The sequence below is a fragment of the Frankliniella occidentalis genome, unplaced genomic scaffold (genome assembly GCF_000697945.3).
Source record: "Frankliniella occidentalis isolate FOCC.00 unplaced genomic scaffold, Focc_3.1 Scaffold14, whole genome shotgun sequence".
Taxonomy (NCBI): domain Eukaryota; kingdom Metazoa; phylum Arthropoda; class Insecta; order Thysanoptera; family Thripidae; genus Frankliniella; species Frankliniella occidentalis.
Window position 1 is genome coordinate 725,156 of NW_026267144.1, and position 15,452 is coordinate 740,607.

The window sequence follows — 15,452 nt, forward strand, 5'->3', positions numbered from 1 at the left end:
ACAGAAGTTGTTGAAAAACAACTACGTTTGTTGTCAATGCATTGTTAATATTGGACTATTGGGCACCATTTTGTTTTTGCTGACTTTTTTTTATTACTGTAACTGGACAACTTTTGCTGTTATTTGACAACCGAAGCTGTTGTACAACAACACGAGTCAGTTAAAAACTTAACAACGAATTTGTTGTTAAGTGACAACAATTTTTTTTTTTTACACCTCCTATAGGAGGTGAGCGCGAAGTGTGCAGTCTACTACAGCAAAGCTTCAAGTTTATATTAGACTTGAAACATTTATTTTGCTGCCGATTATTGTGTGCAGCAAAACTATCAACACAACGCAGAAAAACATTCTCATTTTCGAGTCCAATAACTTCCTCCGCCGAAATCTGGATGGAACGAAACGAGGCGTCAACTAACTGCGGAACTGCGATAAAGTTTCGCTTTTCACGCCGGCCTGTTTTCCGCTTTGCCAGCGACAAAAGGATCCCCTCCTGCTGCCTGCCCGCGGGCCGGCCGCCGTCGGCGATGCTGTCGTAGTGTAGCCGCAGCAGAGGGACTCATCACGCAGCGTGCGGCACTGCGTGCGCAAACTATGTAATCCGCAGCCAGAAGCAGTTTCCCGGCGGCCCACGTCGTCGTCGTCCCGCGCCGACGCGACGTCTGCCGCTCGGGTCCTTGTTTTATGCATCGTGCATCGGGTACTGCACGGGAGCGACGTGGTGACGTCATCGCGACGGCAGGGATAAAAGGGAAAAAAATACACACAGAGTCTCCGCGTCACAACGGCACGTCGTCGTCCTCGCACACGAGCCGAGAGTAATCGAAAATCTTTCGCATTTCTTGCATGTCGTGTGGCGTCTCCGCGTCTGGTTACAAACACCGAAAAAAAGGAAATCTTGCAATAATACTGTAGAATAATTTTTCAGGGTGAAGGCAAATTTCTTGATTTCCGAGAAACGTCTAACGAATCACCTAGATGGTACGTCCGTCATTCGACATTAGGAACCAACAAGTTCGGCCTCTCCAAGCTCCCATAGCTCCTGGTGGGTAGGCAAAAGTCTGCATGCAATGCACGGGTGTACTGCGGGGTGGCCTACCCCGAGTATCACAGGCGCTTAACTCCCGTAATTTGCCCAATGAATCTGAGTAAAAAAGTGATTGTACTCTCTAGCCGCTCCCTGAGTCTATTCCCGTGAAAAGTCGCTTCGTATGCTGCTACCCGACCTAGGAAAATCCCGCCAAAATCCGGAATACGAGCTGTAGCGTGTGGGCCGGATGCCAACATTGACTGCGTGGTTTGCTAAAGGGGTCCCCTTCCTTAACTTTGGAAGACCGCGGTGGTTCGGGCAGACGACGATAGTGATGTATTCTGTTCATTCCTACGGTGGCTAACACCAAATAAAAGAAAAGTCCCACCACTACTTTCCCTGGATTATTTTTTGTGTACCGCAAATATATAGCAAACTGCTGGAATTTTTTTTTTAAAAAAACTTCAATTTCATATTTGTGTTTTTCTTCCATAACATGGATAAAAGAACTGAGTCACTACGTCGTCGACCCTAACCCGAGAAGTACGAGAAGAAATCGAAAAAAACTGCACCGTGCCGATTTCCACTGACATTATTCATATTCGTAACTGCTCTGCTGTCACTTTGCAGCAGGGCGTTTTACTGCTTCACCGCGAGGCAAGGCGGAAGAGACAGTACCTCGTTTGTATTGATTTCATAGAGGCGAAGCGAAGGACAGCCGATGACAACACTATGGCCTGATTGATGCTCAGCCTCGGCGTTTAAATAGCAGTAATCACTTTTTTCTATCACATTGGATTTTTCAGTATAAGTAATACAGATGGCGCTACGTTCGTACAGTACCGGCAACCACTCATCAACCAAACAGCTTAGTCTTCAGTGTGCGGCATGCGGCTTTTCGTCACCTAATGGTTAGCCGTCTAGTAAAAGTTTATGTATGCCATGGGGAAAAAAACAGGATCCCCGCTCATAACTTTGCTTGAACACCCAAAGACGCAGACAATTTGTACATCATCTGCAGAGTTTTTAAGACCACACATCAATTGCCTTTCAAACAAACCGTGGCGCTACATCTGTGCGGCCTAGTGGTTCTCTCAAGACCTCGTTCCTTTACGTGACAATCGCCCATACTGAACGCAGCGTACACATGGCGGCGGGCGCCACGCAGCAATCGTCAGCATCTCCTTCCGCTTCGACTTGAACTCTCCCAGGAACATACCCCATTAGTGGCGCGCGGTATGATCCGCGAGCGCCGCCTGCCGCCTGCCGACACCGAGTCGCGTTTAATGTGTGACAAGGTCACGCATCGCCCCAGCAGCGTTCGTCCCGTCATCCGTCCTCCGCCTCAAGGAAGCGAGCGTGCGGCATTTGACGCCCGCCGCCCGGCACGACATTCACACTCTCCCGCTCGCCGATCGCTAAGTGGGCGTCGCGGCGGCGGAACTGCTGCACGCGAGGCGGTGTGGTTGGGCGCGCGCCGCCCGCGCCGACGCCACCGCCCTGGGATGCGTCGAACAGAACGCTCCGGATTTGTACGATGCGAGAAATAAACTCGGGCAACGTTTCCTCTAGTCCCTTCACAAGAACCAAAGCACCCGGCCCGGCATATCGTGGAGGTTTCTTGTAAGGAGGGGTAAGGATTCACTGTAAAAAAATCTTTGTCACGATGACGAAAATACCATGGCTATAGGGTTTTCATTCGTCACGTGATAAGGGTTTTCTCGTCACCGTGACGAGAGAACCCATTACGACACCCCTGTACTAAAGAAATAGCCATGGAATTTTCGTCATCGTGACAAGAATTTTTACAGTGTTCTCTAAAATATTCTCTTTTTTTGTTCATTTAATCAAATGTCTCGTTTTTCGGAGTGCTATGAAGAAACTAGGTGTACCGTGTGCGGAGTATTTGGCTAGTCGGTCGCGCAAACGTGCACACGCCGTTTTGTCGTTGCGTTCGGCCGACAGGTATAGGCCATTGCGGTGGTCAGCACAACGGTGCGCGTGACGGTCGGCGCCACCTTGCGCGGTGCGGCCCGACCTCTGACCCGGGAGAGCCTATATCATGCGACGTGCCGAGAGGAAGCGCCCGCGCCGGTCGTCCGGTTAGGGGCGTTCTCGCTTTTACTGGTCGAGGTCGTCGGCGCAGCGGCGGCCGCGGCGAGAGGGAGCGTCGAGCGTTGTTGAGCCGCGTTCGCGCGGGGAGAACTTCTCGACCGCGCTGCGCGATAGTACGCTTGTTAAGCCTCAAAAAAGGGCCCGAGCTTTCACTTTACCGTAGAGAAAAACCGTTTGGAGGGTATGTAGTACATACCCATAGGACACTTTTAAGAAGTGGTGCCCAAGCCTACTCGGAGGGTTGCATACCCAGCAGGGGCAGGGCTTAAAAACCGCCTACAACATGGTCTGTCGACCGGGAAGGGGTCGCAATGTATTCCCTCATGTAAACTGCACTAGAAAATTACTTCCCGAAAGTGATTAAAGCAGGTTGCCTACCTCTAGGCGTCAAAATATCACTAAAACCATAAAAATACACTGAAAGGTGGGGTTTTGTTTAATTCATCCGCGTCGGAGTGTCTGTGCATGAATGTGCGCATGTGTGCGCGTGTTGTGTGCGTGCTTGTGTAGGGCACCAGTGGGGTGGGCTTAAGTCAGTTTTTTTCGGGTGTTAAAGGGTTGGTATTTTCCAAAGAAGTTCTGGAAATCAACTTTTGACGCGTGTCATGCAGCATTTGTCAACTGCCTTGTTATACGGTATGTGAACGCTACTGAAGTTGAGTGTGTTCGTTTTGAAGGCGAAGTTAACGTCCTATACCGCTCAAATCAAAGATGGCGGACGATAAAGGGCTTAAATGACTTTTCCTTCAAAAACTCCCGATTTTGACATGCGATGAGTCCCTCCCTACGTTTCTTGGGTCGGAGAACGCGAATATAGGCACCAGAAGTCAATGCAGTCAACAGGGGAACCGTAATCCGAGATGGCGGCCGCCCCCAGGGCGTAAATGTAGACCTTTCGTAACTTGGTATATTGTGAAGTGCAGCGCATCCCTACACATGTTTTCGGCGTCGACCAGCTCGGATATGGGACTTTTTAGTTCATTTGACCAACAGTAACGCTAGAAAACATTACTGTGGCTTCACTGATACTCTCATTACACCCATTACACCCTTAGAAAGAGTTATACTGACAAATGCAAATTGCGTCCATTTGGCTTTCCTCGGAGGCTTTACTGTTAAATCTTTGCAAAACCTATTAACTTTGTCGTTGGTTTCGCCATTGCAACCCCACCAATTAAGCCTCGGCAGGCATGTTACCAGATATTGGGGCTTTGTTTCTTGTTTGACGACAATAGAGAGTCAGAAGTCACCCGAACGGTGTTTGATCATAAGACATCTTTCTATCAGTGTAGCGGGCCACAGTAATGATTTCTAGGGTTACTGTTGGTCAAATGAACTACCAAGACATATCCGAGCTGGTCGACGCCAAAAACATGTGTAGGGATGCGCTGCACTTCACAATATACCAAGTTACGAAAGGTCTATATTTACGCCCTGGGGGCGGCCGCCATCTTGGATTACGGTTCTCCTGTTGACTGCATTGACTTTTGGTGCCTATATTCGCGTTCTCCGACCCATGAAACGTAGGGAGGGACTCATCGCATGTCAAAATCGGGAGTTTTTGAAGGAAAAGTCATTTAAGCCCTTTATCGTCCGCCATCTTTGATTTGAGCGGTATAGGACGTTAACTTCGCCTTCAAAACGAACACACTCAACTTCAGTAGCGTTCACATACCGTATAACAAGGCAGTTGACAAATGCTGCACGACACGCGTCAAAAGTTGATTTCCAGAACTTCTTTGGAAAATACCAACCCTTTAACACCCGAAAAAACTGACTTAAGCCCACCCCACTGGTGCCCTACACAAGCACGCACACAACACGCGCACACATGACGCACATTCATGCACAGACACTCCGACGCGGATGAATTAAACAAAACCCCACCTTTCAGTGTATTTTTATGGTTTTAGTGATATTTTGACGCCTAGAGGTAGGCAACCTGCTTTAATCACTTTCGGGAAGTAATTTTCTAGTGCAGTTTACATGAGGGAATACATTGCGACCCCTTCCCGGTCGACAGACCATGTTGTAGGCGGTTTTTAAGCCCTGCCCCTGCTGGGTATGCAACCCTCCGTAGAGCGGTCCCCACGCAGAGTAGGCTTGGGCACCACTTCTTAAAAGTGTCCTATGGGTATGTACTACATACCCTCCAAACGGTTTTTCTCTACGGTAAAGTGAAAGCTCGGATGGCTTAACAAGCGTACTACGATGATTCGCGGCACTCTGCCGCATGCGGCCGCGTCATATTGGACCAGATGAAAGAACACAAGGCGCCGCTTAGTGTGTCTTTCCCAACTCAATCCCCGCGGGCCTCGGATTATTCCAATAATACGGAAGGAAGGGAGGGGGGGCTGTCAAACTGCTGTTCTCGCGCCGTGAAGCGCGCCGTGCTACCTGCGCGGAGGCGGCGGCAGCGCGCTAACGCCCCTCGAGAAAGTAAGTTTGTTTGCAGAATTTATTAATGTTGGGCAAAGTTGAGGCCGGCATCGCGCAGAAAAGGGCCGTGCGGCGCCGGCCGGGTTTGGTCAGGACAGGGCGGGAATGCGAGACGAGGGATTAAGGGCAGGACTCTTCCATGCCTCTGTGCCGAGGAATATGATTATTATTAAGGCTGTATATCCCCCCCCCCCCACCACCACCACCTTTACCCCCGGTCCTAATCCCCCACTTTTCTGGGTCCAGCACAACATTGTGCAAGCGATTCTTTCGGGAATTTTTCTTCCGCCACGCTAGATATACTGTACAGTACACACACATCTCCATAGATGGCAAATTATAGTTTAAGCGCTGCTAGACGGGAGATTTCGAGGGTCCTACGCATCACCAGAATCCTTCGTGTGACGTCATATGAGGTCATGAGCGTCCCGTCTGCAGCGGAACTTGCTGCTGCGTCACGTCTTTTTCCCACGCCGGTGGGCCGCCTATGGCAGCGACATGATTCGCCTCAAACATGCCGGCGGGAGTAACGTACGACGCACACACACGCGTACATCTACACGTGCGATGGATCAACGAAACGGGCAGCTCATTAACCTTCCTCGATGCACCTAGAAAAATAGTTTCTTGATTCAAGTGCAAGCTGCCACAAGATGAAATTTACCATTGAAACAAGGCAATTTTGTCTTTTGGAATAAGATTTTTTTCCTATTCGAAATAATATTAGCTTGTTTCGAGAGTAAACTTGTGTCTTGTGTCAGCGTACACTTGAAACGAGGAAAAGTTAACTTGAAACAAGAAACGATTTTTCTGCGTGTGGAAACGAAATAGTTTTGTCCGCTGCCAAACGGATCGATAAATTTAGAAAAGACGACCGGTTAACAAAATAGGCCTCTGCCGTTAGCTACGGGAGGGTAAAGAGTACGAATCATAAACTTAAACGCTCAAAATTAACACACTATGAAAAAATTAGATTTTACATCACTTTTAGTTTCTCACAAAGAACAGTCTATATATTACGAAGGATTGGGTTTCGTAACGTACAAAGGACCTGGAACCAGAAACCAACATTTTACCATCGGATTTTCTTCGTATTAAAAAAACCAGCGCTTTGTTAACAGACACGTGCCCTTCGTTATTACGAAACCAAGCCCTTCGAAATACAAAGGATTTGTTTGTTTACCGAAGGTGTCAATTTTTTTTGTACGTAATAAGAACAGGTCTTTGTAAGAAACTTACAGTGACACTCAAATTTTAAAGAACACCTTTTATACAGTTAATATTTTTCGTGTCTACAGTCTGCACGTCTGTCCGCGAAGGCTCTTTTATTTAACATCCGTAAACCGCAAATGCAACACACACGCCTCAGCGCCTCATTCGGCCGGTATACAGGGACTCTGACCCCGCTCACATCGGACTCGGCGGTGGTGGTCGGGCGGAGGCGGTACGCGGCACGGCGCCCAATCTGAGGCACGCCGCCGAAAAAAACACTCGCACCTGTCCGTCCGTCCCGGTCCGTCCTCACCTTGCGCGCGGTACCATCACTCACGGAGGCACGCGCCACTCAGCCTTTCCTGGTCCCCGACTGACGAGCTGAACTGAAGGCCCCCTCGCTCTACATGGTGAAAACTTCTCGAACCGACTGACACACTGAGCCAGTGGTGTAGCATTCGCAAGCGTTCGGTCTGACCGCGGCCAATCGCTTCCGGTTTATCCAGATTATTCGCTATTTTGGTATCAGTCGGAAACATCCGGTAAACAGGTGTGCTGTGTGTATGCAAAAGAGCTGTCATCAATCGAAACGGAAAACCACTAGTAATTCATAATGTTTGAACAACGTTATGTAAACTCCGCCCCCCCCCCTCTCTTAAAAAAGTAGTAATAAAAACAACTTTTTACAGCGTCTGTTTGTGCGTATGGGAGGAGGCGAGCAGGGAAAGCGACGGGGAGTGGTCCATGGAGCTATTATTGGTCAAAAACTCCCCCTCTCCGCCTCCCTCCCCCACGGGCCCACACGGTCATCACTCTTCAGCCTGGGGAAATAAAAAAGATGGCCACCCCTTTCCCGGAACGGCTCGACCGTACATCTGCCCCCCTCTAACCCCCCCCCCCTCCCCGCGCTCCAGCCCCGCTCGGCGCCTCTCCTTCCGAATGACAAAGGACAGAGTTGTTGTCGAAGCCCTTCGGCCCCCAGTGCATCACCGTCACCGGGGCGGTGCCGGCGCGCCCAGCGGCCCCGACAGGCGTCTCCACGGCCACTGCCTGCCCGGGACTAGGCCGAGTAGAAACTACTTGGGCGCAGGATTAACATTTTCCAAGCGAGATTAGTTTGCGACTCTCCCGTATACGCTCTGACGACGGCAGGACATCACAGATGCGATAACAGGATGGCCGCCCTGTCCAACGCGTCCTCGTGGCGATGCAATCGTCTCGCTTCAAAAGTTGTTGGTGTCCCCCACCAAGTTTGCCAAGTTGCCTCTTCCGTGGCCTTCCCACCATACCCCCTCCTCTTCATCGCCCCGGGGTCCTAACGGAAGGGTGAAAAAAATATTGTAACACAATCAGCGTCAGCATATATAGTCAGTCGTCACTGCAAACGGGAGGGTGTTTTCAACTGCATTCTGGTCTATTACGCTGCTGCAAACTTTTGCGTGAGGAAAATAGAGAGGGGGAAAGTTCGGTTCCCGCAGGACTTGGAACTAGCGTACTGGATGTGAAGGGCACGCAGGGATGGCTACGGCCATGCCGGGAGGCACAGCAGTAAGCGCCTCGAGTTGGGCGTCATACTCGATAAAAACCTCGTTCCGGGCAAAGTTGGACGTCATTATACTGAACGTGAAGGATGGCTTTGGCCGAATATGACAAAGAAGATGCTCACTGCTCAGCTTCCCTTTCCCCCAATGGAACACAGGGCCCTAGCGGTCGGACGTTACTCGGTCTATAACAACGTGGAATTTATTGTCCTGCAGGCCATGAATGTGCCACCGAATAGCGGAGGTTTTTTTATAGCGGGAAGCATCTGATAAGTCCGGACCGTACGGTATTGAATGGGATGCAGCCATTGATGATGAACACGCGCGTGACGGAAGTTGTTTTCGGAACAGCTTCCGGAGCTTCCGGACCGTGCAAGTCAATGTACTCATATAAAACGATAGGATTAAAAAAAAATAAGAACCTGACGACGAGAATAGGTGAGGTATGGTCAGGTTTATTCACTGTCAAGGCCAAGTGGCCGGGCGGCCGCTTCCAGGAGAAACCGGCTGGGAACGGCGCTACCAGGTGCAGTCCGGCCCCGCCCTCGGCTGCACCCCCCCCCCCTCTCCCCCCGCACACCTTTCCGAGCCTCGCACATAAGCACGCTGTGGTCGTGGTCTGAACTAGACCTACGAAATCAAAAAAATTGTTTTGAAATTAATAATTTCGATCTATGTAATATCAAGGCTACTCTGTGGACGCGCACTTGGACTATGGTTTGGCTCCCCAAGAGGCCTACCAATCCATCATTTTTCACGTGGTCACGTCAAAAAACGAACGCTCCTCATCATCATTCTCATTAATGCAAATCACGACGAGTGACGAGATGCTACGATCTTCGGGATTTTCTTTAAGCTGCAGTGTCCCCCAGCCATGAAAATGAAATGATTCCTGACTGTTATTGTATAGTCTAAGCTTTATACTATCGCGTGCTTTTCAAACACGCCTCGTGATAGGGTAAAACGTTCCACGTGGTGGTCGTTTCGTTTCCGTTCACCCCTCCCTACTCCAGCTGTAAAGGAGCCAGCCGGCTTGGATTGCTCTAGAAGAAGGACGCGTCTAATGGACCATAGCGGTGGCCGTAGAGCGTGTGCCGTGACCTTCCCCAAGGACTCGTTGCCAGCCCCCAGCCCCCCTCCATCAAACGACACGCCCCTTTCATTTTGAAGCGCCACAAGAACAAGGTTGCCCCGAGTGGTTCCTAAATGGTTAGTGGTCAAATTGTCAGTATTCTTTCAAACTGCTTATTGCCGTTTTAGTAATGACCACTTTTTTTCTAATGAATGAAAATATTGTAAGTTGAGAGTAGCAGCAGAGCTCAGTAGTTGAACAACAGTTCCCGTCGGTTTCTGTATTCGGACCTCCTATTTGTATTTTTTCCGCAATTAAACTAGTTAAGCTGCAAATTTGTGAAATCAAACTATAGTTCCAGCTGCTGTTTTTACAATCTCTTTGAGATCCTTCCACCTTCAACACTGTGAACAAAAGAAGAAGGTTCACAGGAAAATTTTCCTTGACGCAAGGCGTAAAATTAGTTTGTAGTCGTAGACATACGTGCAGTACATATCGACTTAAAATCGATTAAAATACATTGGCGAGTAAAAATTGTGCTCTCTTAACTTTACAACTTAAATTATAATTCGAGTTTACAAAAATTTTGTACATTCACGACGGGATTTTTTAGAGTGCACCCGAGGGAAGAGTGCGATACTCTTTTGTGATAACCCAATAAAACAATTAAAACAATTACCCAATTATAATAAATTAACGATGCGGGGGTAATCATGCGCAAACAAACGCGGACACAACACAAACGCGGACACAACACAAACGCGGACACAACACAAACGCGGACACAACACAAACGCGGACACAACACAAACGCAGAGGTGCGCTTGGGTCCGGAAGGATGCTGCAGTCGCCTAAGGTCAACAGGTTTGTGTTGCGCGCGCCGCGCGCGCGGGAGACAGTAGGGGTACTGACCGGACCAACCCGACGCGTTGCCCGGCCAAAGACTGTACCAACTGTTTCAACCAGTTATTATTCTTTCAGTCTCTTATTCTTTTTTGCATAACACGCCTGTATTGTGAGCTGAGGTGCAGACTAATGATGATAGCATGAGACTTGCTAACGACAGTAAACAAAACATTCAGTTAATATGCCTTCAGTGTTTAAGCAAATGTTTCAGTGATTATTTAGACTACGCAGCTATTTAAGGAACGAAGGTATCACAAAACACAAATAACTCCACTGAAATAACATTCCTCAAACCAGTTTTGGCGAGGTCCGTGTTCGAAGCGTTTCCGAAATACAGAGATGTCGCAACTGTGGTGGGTGACGACGGGAAACTGGTAATACGATTCGTAAAAAAATACTACTTGCAATTAAAACAAATTTTGTCGTGTCATAGCTTCGTGTGCGAAATTTATCACATAAAAATACGTTCCATTTTGTACAATCTGGTTGCACAGACGCTGTAAAGCACAGTTTCTTCAAACAAAATTATTCACAAAATGCTCCTTGGCATCTCACTTGGCATTTGTAAATTTACTTCGTAAACACAAAAACAGCTTATTGTAGTTTGAGGTATCATCCAGAAAGTACGTCCGGCATTTATCGCAACAAAACGACCTAGTTAAGCTTATGCCAAGCTCTTGTAGCGCCTGATAGTTAGGCAACATTGTACATGCATTGCATGCATGTACTGCGGGATGGCCTACCCTTAGTCTCACAGGCGCTAAAATCCCGAACTTTGCTGAATGGATATGAAAAAACGGACGTACCTTAAGGGCGATTTAAAATGATGACACACTGTTAAAGTCTTACGAAGAAAAATGCCAAATCCTTTGTAATACAAAGGATTTGGACGCTTCGTAGGGAGCAAATCCTTCGTAGGTACGAAGCATTTGGCATTTTGCTTCGTAAGACTTTAACTGTGCAAGCAACACCTTGAAAAATATTCCGAGGATTTATGGAGCACAATGATTTTGATGAAAATGGTTATTGTAAAACAATGAACTCATGATTAAAAACTGTAAGATTCTCCTGACCCGGTAAGTGAACGTAGATTGCATCGAATTGAATGCGCTGTGCTTTCATGAGCTTACGCCATTGGTTGTGCATCAGAAATAACGAATTCTGTTAATTTACACTTTTGACACTTTCCAATCAATCACTGCTTGCCATCGGTCGGCCACCGCAAATGCCGGAGTCTTCCTACTTACAAGAGGGCGGCACGCGTCATGCTGCTCCTGAGAGCTGGACCCGGTGCTGCTGCAGGTCGGCCGCGAGGCGGTCAAAGTCAAGTCCACTCGGCGAGTGAGTCGGCCGCTTCGATTCCGCTCTCGCTATCCACACACGCTTACACGCGCCAATGCACCCGCACACACACACTCACTCACACACACACACCGGAGGGCACGAGCGCGCACACAAACACACCCGGTCCGACCGCGGCTGCCCGCCCGGCTTGCTTCGCCTGCTACGACAACCCGTCCGGTCCAGGACGATCGGCCAGCGCCGCCACCGCCCCGGCGGGCCCCCGCCACGCCCCGCCACGCCCCGCCACACCACGCCCCGCCACGCCCCTACTCCTCCTCCTCCAAGCAGCCGGCCAGACAGCGATACGGTTTCAATGTCAAGATCCCCCCAGCCTGGCCGGCCGGCCGCTGCCAGCCGCGCGAGCCGCGCGACTCCGGCGCGGAGGGAGAGGGAGGCAGCCGCTCGGGAGGGGACGAGACAGCTTCTCCCCTTCCTCTCGGACAATGACTCCCCCACCCTGTTCCTCCTCCTCTCCCTCCACCGGCGTGCTCTTCCTCTATAACTCCAGCCTGCATGCAGGTGCATCAACCTCATCAAGAGAGCGAGCGTCGTGGCGGGAAATTATTATGCAGGCAAAAGGCGGTTTTATACTCTTTGATGATTGCCCTGCTCAGCCGCCACGCAGGTCCTGTCACCGGCCGCCGGCCCGGACCACAGCGCCGGCCTGCAGCACGCGCTGATCCACGTCGCAGAGGCTGATGGTGGGGGACCGTGCACAAAATTACACGGATGTGTCAAGAGTGCAACCGGCGTGTTCAACCACAACAACCAACCGGCGTCTGGAAGTTGAAATTTGCATAAAGTGTCCTCCCACACTATTTTTTATTTTTTTGAACCCTTGCATAAAGTGCTTTTTTATTCCACATATCCACACCGGTGGATCATCCCGTGAAGTAACCGTTCGTCTCGAAACTCTCGTTCAGCCTGGGCAAGCTCCCTCGGCGCCTGGCAGATAGGCAACATCTTGTCTGCAGGGCACGTGTGTACTACGGGTTGGCCTATCCTAGATCTCACAGGCGCCTGATTCCCGAAATCTTTCGGGTGAATCTGACGACAGCGGTACATTTGAACGAGCCCTTTTCTGAAAGTGTTCGACTCTTACTCGGTCAATTAAAAAGCAATACGAGGTTTTAAAGGAAAACATATTATCACACAGCGGGATAGGTGGTTGATTATTCATATTCCGGACGCATATATACTATGTTTATAAGTAGAAAAGCGAGTCATGCTCAAGTTTGATTGCCAGCGGAACGGCAGAGTCACGCAGCTGTTGCCGGAGTGCCGATACGGTCGCGCGCGCCGCCGCGGGCCCACCGCTCTGGTATGAGAAGATAGCCGCGCACCTCGTCAAGTGTCCCCAAAATTGCACAAGTTGCTCAATTCTGCATAACAAAAGAGCTCCCGAATCGCATTTTCCTGTCCATACAGCACCGCCTGCCCCCGCGACCCAGGGGGGGGGGGACTCGTAGCCGCAAACAGCACAACTCTTGAAGTCCTCTGCAACTCGAACCGAACTCATCGGGATCAATCGCCTTGGAATCATCCAGGCCATCCATCAGTATCTTGACCCCACTACAGCGTACACTTCTACGCACCCTTTTTTGTTTCAGGTAAATTTTTCCTTGTTTCAAGTGCACGCTGACACGAGATCTAAGTTTACTCTTGGAACATGCTGATATTTTCTTTCGAATGAGAGAAAAATCTTATTCCAAAGACAAAATTGCCTTGTTTCAATGGTAAATTTCATCTTGTCAGCTTGCACTTGAATCAAGAAACTATTTTTCTGGGTGTGAAGGCAAAACACAAGTTACGTAAGAGATTCTCGGTGAAATGTTTATGGACCGATAAGTCATCGACGGCCACCGGATCTAGTCGCGGGTCGTCATCACACGGTGAAAAGGGGGCCTTGAACTTCAAGAACAATTTGATGGAGAATGCCAGTGACATCCAAGACCAAGTCTTTCAAATTCAAGGAACTTCTTTTTTTGCCGTGCACAAGGATGCAGCATTTGACTGCTCGCTGAACTTCTACTAAGACCATTACGGAAGAGAACTCAAAGTCCACTGAATATTCCAGGCGAGCACGTGTGTCTCCCGAAATAAAAAGATCATGAAGATAGAGGGAGGAGGAGGGGGGAGCCCCTGAATGCTCAAGCTGGGAAATATGGAGGCGAAGCGGGCAGGCGGTTCTTGACACGTGACTTGAGCGAAGTGCTGCCTGCGGATGCTCCTCCGAGGATGCATCGCAGGCGATTGCAGATCTGCAGCACGTGCAGCACACGGCGGATCCACCGGATGACTCTTAGAAGATGACCCGCGGATGACCGTTGTAAGACCAGTCGCCGCGGACCCTGCCCCAAGATGGAGCACCAACAACGCGCGTGTTTTTCCGGCGCCTTTTCATTTTGTTTTTTTTTTCCTACCCGGGAGAACGTGCGCCACGTAAAAATAGATGTGGCATGCGCTGAAAAGTACGGATTAAAAAAATGATAGCATATGCTCGTTAGATTACCAGGCTAAATGTGTATATATTTGCGAGCAACGAGCAGTAAAATTATTTCATTTGACGATTCAAAAAGTAATTGAGTGCACATTTTTTTTAAAAAAAAAAGGTCACGACGAAGCAAAATGTGCGGAATGAGTCCTGATACTACACGGATAATTCTCCGTCTCCATTCCTTCTCATTTCCTGTTATAAGAATTAATAATTCACAAAAGGCTGACGAAACAATTGCTTTTGTTCGCCATTTTGGCAAGTCGCTGGTCATGCTTCAGGGTTCCCTGTTATACCCTCTGTAGGAAGAAAGGTAAAGGCTTGGGGCGTTTCAAAGGTAGCACGAGGGCGAAGGAAGAAGAAGGTCAGGGGGAGGGGTATGAGGAGCCCGACTGGCCAGTCCGTATTCCAGTCAAAGGGCTCAAAGCCTACTCAGAGCCGGGCTGTGCAGCACAAAACGATCGTCTTCCAAACGGCGAGCTCGAGGTAGCCTGAGGTAGCGTCGATAGCCAGCCCGAGCGGGCCAACAAAATAAATCAGAGTGTGCGAAGCGCGAAAAGCAAAAATTCGTTTCATTGTATAGACTTTATGGAACGGGAAAGAAAGGGCGCTTACCAAGCAAAGAAATGAGAGACCGGCACTCGTCTTAATGTCGCTTTATTTCAGGTATTTCATGTCTGAGAAGTCTTTCACAGGACTCCGGTGTCTTTGAAAGCGTTTAAACAATTATTCGCAAACGCAACTGCACCCCCACCACCGCGCCCTCCCCTGTTGCTGTCACTCGGAGGCACCCATGATGGGGTCAAACTACATGACGTAATTTGAAAGCCCGTACCGTTTTCCCGGCCGCGCGCTTCCAACGATTTTTCAGTCAGGCCTCGTTATCGGTAGCCCCGGGGCGGCGGCGTCGTCAGCTGTCAGCAGGAGGGCCAGCAGCAGCGGGCTAGCAGTTCCGCCACGTGCAGAGGTAGGGCCGGTCGGCGGAAGGGCAGCGGAACCTGCGTAGCAGCGGGCCCCACTCGGACTTGTTGCCCTCCGGCTCCAGCAGGTTGTTCCACAGCCCGTTGGCCGCTGCGGAGCGAAGCGCGGACAATGATTAAGGGAACGCCACACCACCACGCAGGAGGGAAAATAATGCGAGGAAAATTCGACACGGCCGAGATAAGCCGAGGATAAAAAGGGCCTGTTAAGAGTTTGATCGCGACTCACTTGAGGCAAAATAATGCGTCCAGAGTACATCATAATAATTGGATAATAAGATGGTGATTTTTCAAAATGTCTTTTTTCAACTAAGCCGAATAA

The 15,452-nt window shown here is 49.5% G+C and overlaps 2 protein-coding genes across 3 annotated transcripts in view; both read right to left on the bottom strand.

Moving 5' to 3' along the window:
• Window positions 1–11,845, bottom strand: part of LOC113204972 (phospholipase B1, membrane-associated-like) — a 20,182-nt gene extending 8,337 nt beyond the window's left edge. Inside the window, exon 1 of one of the 2 annotated variants that reach the window (XM_026420363.2) lies at window positions 11,560–11,845. In XM_026420363.2, coding sequence (XP_026276148.1) covers window positions 11,560–11,579 — 20 coding nt within the window. In that variant the 5' untranslated portion in view covers window positions 11,580–11,845. Of the gene's footprint in view, window positions 1–7,106; window positions 7,139–11,559 lie in introns of those variants that run through there. The other variant, XM_052263807.1, reaches the window with a different exon arrangement.
• Window positions 11,846–14,791: 2,946 nt separating this feature from the next.
• The window catches only part of LOC113204937 (phospholipase B1, membrane-associated-like), a 4,000-nt gene continuing 3,339 nt past the window's right edge, over window positions 14,792–15,452 (bottom strand). Inside the window, exon 8 of the mRNA XM_026420325.2 lies at window positions 14,792–15,221. Coding sequence (XP_026276110.1) covers window positions 15,094–15,221 — 128 coding nt within the window. The 3' untranslated portion in view covers window positions 14,792–15,093. The remainder of the gene's footprint in view (window positions 15,222–15,452) is intronic.